The following is a 14,043-nucleotide window of genomic DNA, read 5'->3' as shown; positions in this document are numbered from 1 at the left end:
GTCCCACACCTCGCCTGTGTAACAGGGCCCTGGACCCTTCCCCAGGGCCCACAGGCAGAGCGGGGCCATGCCCAGCACCAGCTGGCACCGTGCTGGGGCTTCCCTGAATGATCTCGCAGAGCCCTTCCACTCATGAGGGAAAGGCTGAGGGAGGGCACATTCTGACATCTGACCCAGTGCCCTCCCCTCCCCCAGCCAGAGTTCGAAGGGTCCTTGGGCCTGGCCTGGAGGGGAAGAGGGTGCCTGCTCCCCAGCTCCGGGATGGTTCCCCTCTGTCTTTCATCTCCTGCCCTTGGTTCTCTGAGCTGCACGCAGCAGTAATGGATTGCAGTGGACTTTTTTCAATTAGGTTCTGATTCTCCCCTGCCTGTTACTATAAAACTCCAGATGGTCTAGAGCTTCACGGTTCCCGGGGTATTTTCCCCCATTATTTTAATCTTCTTTGGTAACACACCCCACATGTGGGAAGGGGGCTTTTCGAGCCTCTGCGTTCTGTGCCTCAGTGGGGCTTTCTTCTCTGCTGTGCCGCCCCGAGTTTCCTTTCAGGGTGGTGGCATCGCCTCTCTGGCAGGGGCCAGGCAGAAGGAGGGCACCCTCCTTTCTTGGTGTTGGCTCTGCATCTGATGGGCTGGCCTTTGCCTGGGAAGGGAACCTTAGAGGTGGGCTCTGTTGGAAATCAGTAATGGCCTCTGAGCGCCAGTCCTGGTTTTGGTGCAGGGGACTCTAAGGCAGTGCCAGAGTGGTTAGGGACACATACAGACAGCCTTGCACACCAGTCAGACCTGATATCAAATCCCAGCTCAGCCACTTACTGCCTGTGTGACCTGGGGCCAGTCATATCACCTCAGTTTCGACATCGAAAGGGAGTGTCGACATGATTAAATGCAGCACACACAGCCCCCGCCCCTGATGGGTGTTGAGAGGGTGTCATCCAGTCACTTACATCTGTCTGAATTCACCCCAGTTTCATCTGAGGATTTATTTTAATGTTTATGCATTTTAAGCTAAATAATAAAAACCTGACACCCATTCTTACATTTTTTCTGGACTGTTAGATGTCCCTTCTGTTTCTTTTCTTCTCTCTGTGTGCCCCCTACCCACAGTAGCCACCCTCTCTGTTACCCACAGCATGTGAGCCTCGGCTTCTGGCCACATAAGTCTATTGTGTGTTTGGTTATTGGAGCCAGTGCATTTCAAATTCAACCTGAGTAAGAGGTGCCCAGGAAATTCTCTGGGTGAACGCAGATGGCATTAGGGCCCCAGGCTGCAGGATGCTGTGTACACCTTGCAGTTCACAGAGAGCACCCCACTCACACACCTGGGTACAGGTGTGCCCATTACAGATGAGGGATCTGGGCTCCGACAGTTGATGAACTTGCCCAAGGTCATTCACTTGGGAAGCGTGGAGGCCATACTTGCATCCAGCCCTCTCTCATGCTGAAACACAGCTGTGTGGGAGTTGGAGGGGACAGGCACTACCAAGACATCATCAGGGGCCAGTCCACCAGCTAGAGAGGGACTTGGACAGACCGTAGGTTTGAGTGTTTGGTCTGGAAACTGGTACCATGTGGAAGAGAGTGGGGAGGGGAGGGCAGGACAGGGCGAGAGGCGGCATAGCGGCTGGCACCATCTCGTGGTGAGCAGGGCAGCAAGAGTGGACCAGGGGAGCAGGCAGGTAAGAAGAGGGCAGGTGTGAATGATATTTAAGAGGTGGCATTTCCCTGGCTTGGTGGCTGGTTGGATGCAAGGACCTGGAAGGAGGGAACAGGCTCCTGACTCTGGTGGAAGGTGGGAGGTCAGGGGCTGGGGAGTCCAGCACGAGTCCCTCAAATGCAAAGCCTCAGGTCACCCCACTTGCTGGGCCACATCAGTGATTGCTCAGGGTGGTTCCTGTGGAGTCTTTTGGAATCACGACCTTTGGGTTCCAATGGGAGGAGCCCCCAAAACTCCCATTTCTACTTCCTCCTCTCCTTTCCTTGCTTCCCTTCACTCTGGCTCAGCAGATCCTTAGCTGCCTCCAGAACATTCGCCACCCTGCCCTGTCCCCTGTGCCCTCCACCTGTTTGTCTAAACCCTGCCTAGGCATCAGGCCTGGCTCCCCCAAGGAAGTTTTAGTGACCCCCTGTCCTCCCCTGTGGTAGCCCCTGTGTGGCAGTCGGCCCCTTCTTAGGACTTAATACGTCCTCTCTTGCCCTGTGGTCTTTGCTGCCCTAAAGCCTCGGCCCCTAGCATGTTGCCAGGCTCACAGGGGAGCTGCATGAGGCAAGGGCATCGATATGAACCAACGGGCAAAAAGACGCGAGGCTGAGGGAGCGAATTAGAGAAGCGGGCGGCTGGAAGGATGGAGGGATGCAAGGCAGGGGTGGGGGGGCATGTGATGAGGTTGGGGTCGTGGAAGGGAGAGCACCAGAGGCTTACAGAGCTGCAGGCTGGTCCAGCACTGCTGCCTTGCGTTGAAGGTGATGGATCACTTCTTTCTGGAGGAGACGGTGAGTCTGACTGTGACTTAGTCAGGCTTTGTGCCCTCTGGCTCAGTGGGAGCAGTTTCCCCTCCCTGACCCCTATGTACAGATACCAAACCCTTGCGATTGGTGGGGGGCATCCCAGGAGGTTTTGCACTTGGACACTAACAGCAGGGAGGAAGGGGTCTGTCCAGGGCAAAATCTGCCCTAGAAACTCAGGGGACTGGGGGATGGGAGAAGAATGTCAGGAAGGCCCCGCCCTCTGGGGTACAGACTCCATGGAAGCATCAATACATCCTTGGGTCACAGTGGCATTGCCTGAGGGGCCCATCCTCCACCATCCCCCTCAGGCCCAAAGCCAAGAATGTGCCTATTGGCTCCACGTCTACTTCAAGACCCACACTTCCATTCTGGCAGCCTCTGTACCCCCACAACACAGCAGTGGTGGGACCCCTCTCCCTGCTGCCACCCAGCCCCCACACAGCTGATGGATGGGCCCCTTCAAACCATTCCCACCCCAAAAGGCTGCTTCACTCTCATTGGAGGTAGAGGCTGCTCCTGGTACCCAAAGGGCGCCCCATGGACTTGGCATGGCAAAGGCATTAGGGCCAGACCAATCAATGGCAAACACATCAACCAGGGTCCCTTTTCTTTCACTGTGGGGTCAGTGAAACCTGACCCACACTGGTGTCCTCCAGAGGTGGAACTAGAACAGCCCAGGGCTAACTGGGGAATGAGGTGAGGGGTTAAGGAGTAAGAGGTGGAAACAGGACATGGGGGGGACATGGGAGCCCATCATGCCAGTGGGACATCACACACATGCCCCCTCCAACTCTGCAGAGGGGCAGCTGGGAGCTGTCAGCTAAGGGAGAACGTCGCTCCACTATTTACTTGCTCTGTGACCTTAAATGAGTTACAGTGATGATATTGCGCAGGAACCTGGTGTCAAGATAAGCACTTACTGTGCATTATTTCATTCAGTCCTCACAACCACTGTCCATGCTTGGTAGAACTCACCTCATTTTACAGATGAGGAAACTGAGGCTCATGGAGTTGAAGGGACTTGCTTCAGATAGTTCACAAGTGGAGCAGCCAAAACACAAGCCCAGTCATCCCACACCAGAGTCCATGTCTGTAACCACGGTGCTGATCGCTCCCCCTGCCCCCAGCCTCAGCTCCTAACAGTGGGGGAGGAGTATTTGTCACACAGGCTGGGGGGTGGAGAGAGAGCACACTAGTGATGGCCTCAGGCCTAGCAGAGTGAGGATGAGCGAGCGCACACGGGTGCTGACCCCATGAGCGTTCCTGTCCCCATCTCTGCTTGTTAGCCCATTTGTGTGGTTGTTGAACCGGGAGGACTGCGGGGACCCTGGCAGGCCGCTGCAAGCGGAGCCCACACACCCTCAGGGCCCCTGGTGTGGCTGGGAGACTGGCCCTGATGGGGGCATGGCTCTGCCGGAAGTCCCTGCAGCATCTCTTCCCAGACCAGTCCCAGTGGGCAGCACCCCTTCTCCACCTGCTGCTACCCCTGGCTCTACCTAGAGAGACAGTCCCCCAAATCAGGACAGCCTGCTTCTTGTATCCCAGCTTGTAACTCAGCTCTGGGAAGTTTCAGGGGGCAGGACAAGGCTGGGCGTGGATGGGCACAGGGCACATGCACAGGTATGGGATACCTTGAACACTGGAGGGAGGAAGTGCACCCCAGGCTCTGCCACCCCTATTCTTACCCCCATTCAATCACATTTCTAACCCACCCTTTGCCCCCTGAATGAGACGCCAGCCCTGCACTCAAGGAACCCTCAGCTTGGAGGTGTGGGAAGAAGAGCACAGTGGGTGTGCAGTGAAAACCTAACCCGCACGCTCAGGGTGTGGCCAAGGAGGAGCCGGGAGCTTGGGGAAGGTTGAGCAAGTCTGATGAATGAAGGAAGGAAAGGTGTCCAGGCTGAGGGAACAGCTTCCACAAAGGCCTGGGCATGACAGTTCAGCACAGGTTCAGCCATTCACTCCCTGTGGCTTAAGTATGACACCTGGCTGTATGCAGATGAGAGAGGTGTTGGAAGACTGTGAACACCAAGCTATAGATCCAGGACTTTTGAAAAATGTATGAATTAAATTGTCAGTGAGTCAGAAGGGAAGGTGTCTGAGAAGGGGCACAGCCTGGGATCTGGGAGCAACAGTGCTGAAACAGGGGGTTGGCCAGACCAGCTTACAGACCCTTGTGGGGAGATGATAACTGATCTTTAGTGTCTGGTGGACCCTCCCAAACTCAGAAATCATGCAGCATGTGCAGAGTTATTGCCCTTTGGCTTCAGGTGTCTACCCTCCTGGCTCCGGCCAGAGAGTAGCAGAGGGACCAGCCAGGTGCTGAGAGGCAGCCCTCTCTCCAGAGAGGCTCCCCCACCTCTCTTTGGGGTGAACCTTGGCATAAGGCCATTGTGGAAGAGCAACGGGGCAGCTTGTGGCTTATCTACTCCTCAAAAAGGATTTTCTTCTGGTTTTGATGCATGGAAAAGGCATAACATCTGGAAGCAGGAAGCAGAACAGCCTCTAAAATCCAGCTGTGGTCAGCTTGCATTGGACCAGCCCCAAAAGGGCACGACCCGCACTTGCGGCTGCGCCTTCAGGGTGAGGTGTGAAGGGGGCTCACCCCAGACTGGCTGTTGCCTTTGATTCCTGTCCTCACATCTGGCCTGGCACTTCTGGCCTGGCCTCTACCCCATCCCGCCACCTCTGCCTTGGGTCCAGCCTCACTCGCCCTCATCTGTGATGCTACACCTACCTTCTCCCCACCATTCCCCGGGCTCCTCTCCCAGCCCCAGCTGTCACCAGTGTGCATGCGGGGGGGGGGGGGGGGAGGCTTCCTCAAGTGCATGTCTGACCCTGTGCCCTCCCTTCTTAAGGCCCTTTTATGGTCTCCCTCCCCCTGGGGTGGAGTCCAGACTTTTCAGCCTGCTGTTTGAGCCCCCACTCCCTGGCCTCCCATCTCCCTGTAGGCTCCTCACCCACTAGAGCACACCCCACATCCCTACCGTATACCCCACACCCAGCCTTAGAGGGGCCCCCACAGGGACTCGTTGCCTTACCGGCACTGTGGTGGCTCTAGGCCTGCCTCCCCTAGGCCTTCAACATTGGTCACCCCACTCTTCTTTGGTGTCCTGGTCATTGCTCAGGGCTCAGCTGGGACTGAATGAAGTGAATGCGTCAGTGTTAGCATGACCGACTACATGTCTCCCCCAGCTCATATTGCCCCCCCAGTCTGCCACCCCTCTCCTTCCCCAGGCTGGGTTGGCTGCTCCCTCTGTGCTGCTGCAGGCCCCATTTTCCCTCCGCAACAGCTCTGGCGGCTGTGATCTGTTCTGACAGGGTGTGTGGATGTGTGTGCGCCTCCCCGTGGGCTCTGCCCCCTTGTGGAGTAGGACCCTTGTCTGGGTTCTCTCCCTGTCTCTGCCTTACCCAGCACAAGGCTGGAGCCGATCTGTCCAACTGAACAGCGTGTACTGAAAATCACCAAATATTCTGAACTGCCCTGGATGGGACACTGACCTCTCAGGGCTGAGAAAATAGGCTGGGTAGACTGCTGGGTCTGAATTTGCCCACAGTCCCCTCCAGGCTCCCACCCGTAAATTCACGAACACATAAGGTACCTTTAAAGTTGGGAGGTGGGGGCAAAAGGAGCCCAGTGCCCAGCTCAGAAGAGGGAAGTCATGTCTTCCAAGTGTGGACATGGGCAGGAGCTATCAGCCGCCCCCCCCCCCCCATAAGCCTGGAGAAGGGGTGGGGAGGAGCCTTTGTGGAAGTGCTAGCCCTCGGGGACACAGCTGGCCTGGCTCAGAGCCGTGGGGCGCCTGGGTTCTGATCTGGTTGGCAGTTCAGCCCTAGCCTGGGGGCTAAAACCAATCACTCTGGCGAGGGAACTGGCCTCCTCTGGTCTTATACTCCTCAAGGGCCGCCTCCCCCTGCCTATCTGGACTTTGGCATCAGATGTGGCCTGTGGCCTGCCTTTGCCTTGTCACAGTCCTGTGGTCACCACAGGAAGCCTTCATCTCTGAGGTGGGGACACTGAGGCCACACACTTCATGGGTTAGTTGTTAAACATCCAACACCAGGTCTGGATGGACAGATCAGGTGCGGGTCAGTGTTGGTGTCCCCTTACCCACGGCATGGACCACGAGGAACATAGCCAGATAGTGGGGGAAAACAAAAGGGGCAGCCAGTCACCCCAGAGGACCACAGTTGGCCTCTGCCAGGCAGTGTTTGAGCTGGACTTTGAAGGCTGAGGGCCGATTGGATGAACTGTTAAGAGAGGACATTCCTTGCTCAAGGACTTGCGTGAACAAAGGCTTGAAGTTGTCTGGTAGACTCCTGTTGTTCCCAAAGTGTGGGGTGGAGTCAGGAGGGGCAAGAAGGGGTTCAAATGCCAGGCCCAAAGGGTTTTAAGCAGAGTTCAGCCAGATGCATTTCTGCATCAGAGCCTTCCTCTGGGCGGCAGTGTGGAGAACAGGGAGGGAGGATCTAGGAGGGAGATCGGAGCTGGGCAGAGACTGCCCGGAGCAGGACAGCCTGGGGCCACAGGAGGAGGGTGCTGTGTTTGTTGCTCTCTGTCTATCCCCACCCCCATCTCTGACCAGAGGCATCGTGCGTTTGTGCTATACCCACTGCATGTCCATGCCCAGCATGGGGCCTGGTACATGGTGGGCATGGGACAGCTAAATGGCCAAACGATTAATCAAAGACACTGAGTTTACAACGTGGTCATTGTTCTGACCTCAGTCAGCATTGGTCTGCGCTCCAGATGGACAAGGCCCTTGACAGTCCATGTCCTGCTCCTTGGGACCCTTGTATCAGCCCTGAGTGGTGGCCACACAAGGAAATAAGGCACAGGGAGGTCAAAGGCTGTCAAACCCAGGGCTGTGTGCACTACAAGGTGTCCCTGCCATCGGTCCACTCTGGGCTGGGCTGCTGTCAGAGCAGCCATCATTTCCAGGGGCCGCTGGGGAGGGAATCCTTCCAGATCCACAGATGGAAAGACCACTGTCTTCTCCAGCCCAGGTGGCCATTTCTAAGCCAGGGGTGCACCTGCCAAGGCTTCCCAGATAGTGTCTGGGCCCTGACCACTTCATGGGGATCTAACTGGGGTGCCTGGAGACGTCGGATGAGGTGGGTGGGGTGAGGGGGGTGGGGAGGGCAGAGGATGCTGGGGCCCACGTCCAGGCTGGTGGTGGGCCCTCCAGGGGCTGCAGAGCACCTCTCACCAGCCTCTCCCACAGTTTGAAGGCTGCAGCAAGGCCTTCTCACGGCTGGAGAACCTAAAGATCCACCTGCGGAGCCACACAGGCGAGAAGCCATACCTATGCCAGCACCCAGGCTGTCAGAAGGCCTTCAGCAACTCCAGTGACCGCGCCAAGCACCAGCGCACCCACCTCGATACGGTAGGCCCAAGGGTGGGGGACAGTGGGAAAAGGGGACGTGTGCATGCTCCCCAACTTGTCTAATGCAGAACGGGAGCCAGAGTCCGTGCAGAAACCCCACCTTCATCCTGGAGCCCTATTGACATTTTGGGCAGGGTGATTGTTTGTGGGGAGAGGGACATCCTGTCATTAGAGGATGTTTAGCAGATCCCTGGACTCTACCCACTAGATAGTGATTTCCCATCTCCCACTGTAACAACCCACAGTTTCTCTGGACACTGCCAAATGTCCTGGGGAGGAGATAGTCAAGTCTCTCCCAGTTGAGAACCGCTGCTTTAGCCTGTGGGTGCCACCAGGCACCAGCATCTTTGCATCTCCCCACGGAGAGGGTGGGCTTGGCATCCCACATCCTCTCCCCAGGCCTGAGTGGTCAAGCCACCCCCAGAACAGGCCCTCCCTGCTCTTCCCACCCCAACCCCTCTGTGGAGACAGACCAGAGGCTTTCCAGGCCTTTCTTTACCCCTTGAGCCCCTTGAGTGGGTGAAGAGTTGAGGTGAGCAGGGCCTAAGACTCTGGGCTCCTGGAATAGTGACCTGGCCCCAGGTGCCTGTACATCTCCTCCTTTCCCTTGTTTGTGCTGAACAGTGAGATGACCCGCAGCTTTTCACAGGGTGGGTCCCAGCATTCTCTCTGTACCTACAGACCTCAGCGGTTAACAGAGCACTTCCTATATTCTTCTGAGATCTCATACTAACTGCCAGTCAGGGGTCATTAACCCATTTCACAGATGAGGGAAGCAGGACTCTGGGAGTTTCAGAGCCTGCTCAGCTGGAAAGAGGCAGAGCTGACTCAGAGTGGGCCTCACACCAGTCCCACAGGGCCTGTGTGAGAGGGTGCACACAGCCTGGGGGACCCCAGCCCCCGCATGCTGCAGAAGATGGGTCTGTAGCCAGATTCCACATCTGGGCCCCCAGCCTGCCTGTCTCTGCACTTCATGCAGATGTTTGGGGAACTCTGCAGGTGGGTGGCTGGGATACCTGAGTAGCCGGCCATCCAGCTCAGCCTGTCCAGTGCAGAGATATGCAGATGAGGAAACAGAGGCCCCAGAGGGCAACTGACCCCTTCAGGGAAAGCTGGAGTCCATGAAGCAACAGAGATCAGAGCTGGAGGCCTTCTGGTCCAAGCCATTTCTTTATAGCTAGGAAAACAAAAGCAAAAAAGATGGGAGAGGATAGCAGAAAATAGCAGGGATGTCATGTTTGGGTCCAGGTCAGGCCCTGAGCAGAATGTCCTACACATCTCCCCGGAACCCCATATCACACAAACCCTCCCCCAGTTTAATCCTGGTAACAATCCACAAGGTAGGGGCCATTACCATAAACAAAGAAACGGAGACTCAGAGAGATGAAGGCATTGACTGTCACCCAGCCGGTAAGTGGCAGAGCTGGGATGCAACCTGGGTCTGTCTTATTCCAAGTCCAGTGCCCTTGTTGGAAAAGTAGGGCTGTCAGCCACCCTGGAGAGGTGGAGCTGAGCAGAGGGGATGAGGGTAAGAAGAAAGAGCCCTGTCCCCAACCTGAACCTGACCCCTTTCACCACCTCTCCCCTCTCAGGCTGCACAGACACAGGTTGTGTTGGGGACATGAAGTGAGGGAGTATGCTAACAAATCCCCCACTTTCATTACCTTCTCGTATACCCAGCCCTTCCCCTTGGGGCCAAGCCCAGGCCCTGAGAGGCGCTATCTGCCCCAGCACCCTGGTTATGTCTCCCAGAGGCCACAGGGAGTACCAACAACACTAGGCCTCCCTGAGCCCCTTCCCCCCAGGCTCAGGCAATGTCTTTCCAGGCCTCTCAGGGTCACCCACCCTGACTTACCCCCTTTCCTCCCTCCCTCTGTACTGCATTTCCTGGACCCAGCCCCAAAGCAACAGGCCTCTGGCCCCCACTGGTGTGTGAACAGAGCTCCAGGACTAGGTCAGGTCAGGCCCAGAATGAGCCCCCAGGGTCATCTCAGGCCTTCATTGTCCCAGAAGGTCCTGGTGAAGCCTGGGAGACACAGCTGCCAAACTCGGCCCCTGCTTGCACCCATCTCCACAAACATCACAGGCAGCTCCAAGGGGCTAGGTTGCTTTCCCAGCACCTGGGATTCAGAGCCTAGAGGGTTAGTTAGCCCCTTGAAGTCTGGGCCTTGTTTTCCAGAGGGAACCTGGTCTGTCTCCATCTCCTCTGTGGCACCAGAGAACATGGGATTCTCTCCATGGGTAGGAAAGTGGTGGAACAGACTAGAGAGGACCAGCCTGGGTCCTAACCTTGGCCCTCCATCTACCCCAGAGGTCCAAGAAATGTCATCTAGCCTCTCTGGGCCTCAGTTTCCTCAAATACCTGCCTTATAAGAGAGAAATGGGAATCGGCAGCAATGACAGACACATAGGCCTGACACAGTCTACACAGCAAATACAAGTCCCTCCTTTCCCGTCCTATGACTCGCTGACAGAATGCTGTCCAAATATGGCCACATCCCAGGCACCCAGTATAAGGCTCAATTCTTGACTGCACAGATTCCCTAAATAGGCCACTGTCCTACTCTGGCCTCAGTTTCCCCATCGGCAAGATGGGGCTGATCATCTCTCCTTTGCCCACTTCCCTGGACTGTTCAGGGCTATGAGCTCGAGAGAAGGCACCCAGTGGAGTGTCACGGGCACTCCTACTTTGAAATCCTGGGCAAAGCATCAACCTCAATTTCCTCACCTGCCAAGTGGAGATGCTTCTCCCAGGCTGGGTGTGAGACTGGAAGACCAGGGATGGCAGGTGCTCGGCACAGGACCTGCTGGGGGGGGAGGGGGGGCTCTTGTTCTGGAGCACAGACCTGGAGGGCTTTGTGACCTGCACTGCTCGGCCTCCTAGCACGACCCTGAGAGCCCTTGTTAGTAACCAGGCTTTGGAGCCTGTGCAGTGACTCCAGGCCTGGGACTTGGCTGCTGCTGGGACACCCGCAGGGTTTCCTGAGGGCTCGCGGGGGAGCTGGGCCGGAGGAATGTTCTACACACGTCAAGCCCTGGAAAAACAAACACGGAGATGGGCCTTGTGCCCTCTTTCCGGCAAGTGTGCCTGCACACACGGAGCTGTTTGTTTGCTTTTTGACAAAAGCGTGTGGATTTGTATCAGCATCCCCAAGGAACAGGGCCCAGGGCCATGCAGGGCAGAGCCAGAGAGCGAGAGAAGGGGGGGAAGGGACTTGGGGTGGGGGTGAGGCCCATGAGAGAGGGGCTGTGTGAGTGTATCTCTGCATATGCTGGGGTGCGGGGGGGTCGAGCCTGTGGGAGAGGAGCCCTGTGTGTGTGTGCGTGTGTGTGTCTGTCTGCACGTGCATGAATGTCTGCCTCTCTGTGAGGTTGGGTGGGTGTCAGTCTGACGAGTACTGTCTACCCTCCCACCCCATACCTCCCTTCCGGCAAGGCAAGTGCTCACTGCTCTGTCTCTCTTTTTGCTCTCCTCCATTTCTTTAACTGGCAACTCTCCGTGGCAGCACCAAGGTATGGTTGTCTTTCTGCTTCCCTCTCCCCACAAGGTCCCTGAGTCTGAGGTCAACCTACCTCACCTCAGTCCAGAAGGCAGAGTTACCTAGTGGTTGGGGGGGCACAGCATTCCCTGGTACTTAATCTGAGAGGTACCACCTACTGCAAACATTCTCCTGACCCCCACAGTCCCTGGAGGCCAGAGGGCTCTGAGAAATCGGAGCCACTGGACATGTTCAAAAAGGGAAGCCATAGGGAGCTCAAGCCCAATAGCAGCTGGAGTCCTTAAGCAGGGTGTGTGGAAGCCCCCGTGGGAGAGCTTAGAATCCGGTTATGTCCACGGAGCCCCTGCCCTGGCTCAGTCTCTGGGACCTGAGAGGAACCAAGGACCCTCCCTGAGGAAGACTCACCACCTGGTGGACAGTGGACGAACGCAGCAGCGCAGGGTGGGCAGGGCTGGCCCTGGGGAGCTCAGGAGGTAGAGGTGGGAAGGAGATTCGAGGAGGGCTTGGAGAGGATGTGATGAGAGCTAGAGGCAGGGGCAAGAGGAGGGGTGAAAACTTAAGCAGGGCCCAAGTGACAAAGGGCCTTTGTTGGCCAGAGATGGGCCGTATCCCAGGGCACCAGGGAGTCATGCAGAGTTTGGAAGAGCATGGCTGCCTCTGTGAGAAAGGCCCTCCGGCTCTGAGTGCGAGGGAAGAGTGGAGGCACAGAGGGCAGGGTGGGGCCCAGGCAGGAACCAAGGGAGGCAATAGGCATGGATTTGTTCTAGAAGAGTGATAGGTAGGGGAAACAAAGGGCACAGACACCCAACCTCCCCAGGTCTGTGTCTGAGACCCAGTTCCTTTCTGGCCTCCCGTGATTGTCGGAGGCCAGAGAGGAGCCTGGGGACTCTGGCACCACTGCCGGGTGTGGTCAGCTGCTCCCGGCCAGGAGTCCTGCCATCCTCCAGCCTAACCCCATGATCGTGCCCCCTTGCGCCATGCTGTCCCTCCCTGTTCCCCTCTCCTCCTCTCCAAGGCACCCACCTCACTTCACTCCGTGTCCCCTTGCTGGTTCCCTGCAGCTCTTTCTAAGAGTCAGTGTCAGAGCTGGGAGAATCCTCAGTGGGCCCCATTCTGCAGAGGAGAAAAGCAAGACTCAGAGAGGAGAGGAAACGTACCTGAGGTCCCCACATGAGGGTGGAATCAAGACACAGATCCCCTCCTTCACTCCTAGGCCAGGCACCTTCCCCACACTCACGAGCAGGGCTGGCTGAGTCAGACCCCTACTGGCTGGGGACATGGAGGGAGGGACAGGGCGTGAGCCTGCAGCCTGCCCCTTGCCCAGTCATCCTTCCCACCACAGGCCGCACAGCAGGACCTTGGGCCTGGCAGGTGTCCCCTCACTCACCCTCTGCCCTCTGATGTTGCAGAAGCCATACGCCTGTCAAATTCCTGGCTGCTCCAAGCGCTACACGGACCCCAGCTCCCTCCGCAAGCACGTGAAGGCCCATTCCGCCAAAGAGCAGCAGGTGCGTAAGAAGGTAAGACGGCCTCTGTTCCAGGCCCACCTCTGCAGACACCCCTGCTGGCCTCTCAGCCCATGTCCAGCATCAAGCCAGGAACCCACACTCCTTGCATGCACTCACCCTTCCACACACTGGGGATGCTGAGGCCCATCGTCCACCATCTGCCTCCCACCCATCCCCTGAGTGTACGACTTCACCCCCAGACAGCCAGACAGACCTCCCAACCCCTCTCTCATCCATCTGCCCACTCACTGTGGTTCACTTATTAAACATTTGATGTCAGGCACTGTGTAGGGCTTGAAGATGCAAAAATGGAAAACCGTGGTCCCCACCTTCAATGGGGACCTGGAGGGTGAGACACAGATGTAAAGAGGTAATTCAGGATAACATAATAAAGAATGCAATAGAGATGTGCAGAGAATAGTCAAGGGCCTTAGCCCATCAGGGTGGGAACAGGAGGATCATGGAAGAAATGATACCAAGAGCAGTAGACACAGTGGTGTGCACTCTGGAGCCAGCCTGCCAGGCTTACCACCCCTACCCCGTGGCCTTGGGCACGTTTCTTAGCACCTTCATTCTTCATGTTCCTCAGCTGTTCAGTGGGGCAATCGAGGACTTGCTTTAAAGGGTTGTCATGAGAATTAAATGAGTAAATATATGTTAAGGATTTAGAACAACACTTGGCCCAAAGTAAAAGCTCAGAACAAAAGGTGGTGCATTTTGTCATTAAGTCTTGAAGGGGGAGGAAGCGTTGGGCGGGTAAGGATGCAAGAGTGCACCTCAGAGTGGCTAAAGGGTGAAACACTGTGTGAGGCCCAGTGGGCAAGGAGGAGAGGTGGGGGGGTGGGACAGACATGAGAGGCCAGAGGAGTTTGGGCTGCCCTGAAGACAGTGGGTGCCATCGAGGGGTCTTAAGCCAGGGAGGGACATGTCACCTTGAAAGGTGGCTCTGGGGGCCACTTGGAGAATGGGTTGGGGGTGGTTGGAGGGAAATCTGAGGCAGGGAGGCCAGTGCTGGGAGCAGGAGAGATGGTGGGGGCTGACCTGGGCCAGAGTGGGAGGGAGGGATTGGGCTTGGTGACAGCTAAGCTGGGTGGGAAGTGGCAGAGGAGCACCAGTGTCAGACTTTGAGAGGCAGGATGGATGG

At 56.8% G+C, this 14,043-nt stretch overlaps 1 protein-coding gene across 1 annotated transcript in view; it reads left to right on the top strand.

Annotated features, from left to right (window-relative positions):
* Positions 1–14,043, top strand: part of GLIS1 (GLIS family zinc finger 1) — a 569,674-nt gene that overhangs the window by 539,323 nt on the left and 16,308 nt on the right. The window contains exons 4-5 of the mRNA XM_087820001.1: positions 7,730–7,891; positions 12,801–12,911. Of these exons, the coding sequence (XP_087676127.1) occupies positions 7,730–7,891; positions 12,801–12,911 (273 nt within the window). The remainder of the gene's footprint in view (positions 1–7,729; positions 7,892–12,800; positions 12,912–14,043) is intronic.

This window comes from Miniopterus natalensis, chromosome 9 (assembly GCF_054644295.1).
Source record: "Miniopterus natalensis isolate mMinNat1 chromosome 9, mMinNat1.hap1, whole genome shotgun sequence".
Lineage (NCBI taxonomy): Eukaryota > Metazoa > Chordata > Mammalia > Chiroptera > Miniopteridae > Miniopterus > Miniopterus natalensis.
Note: the sequence above shows the minus strand (reverse complement) of the source record. Positions and strands in the feature narration are given on the sequence as shown.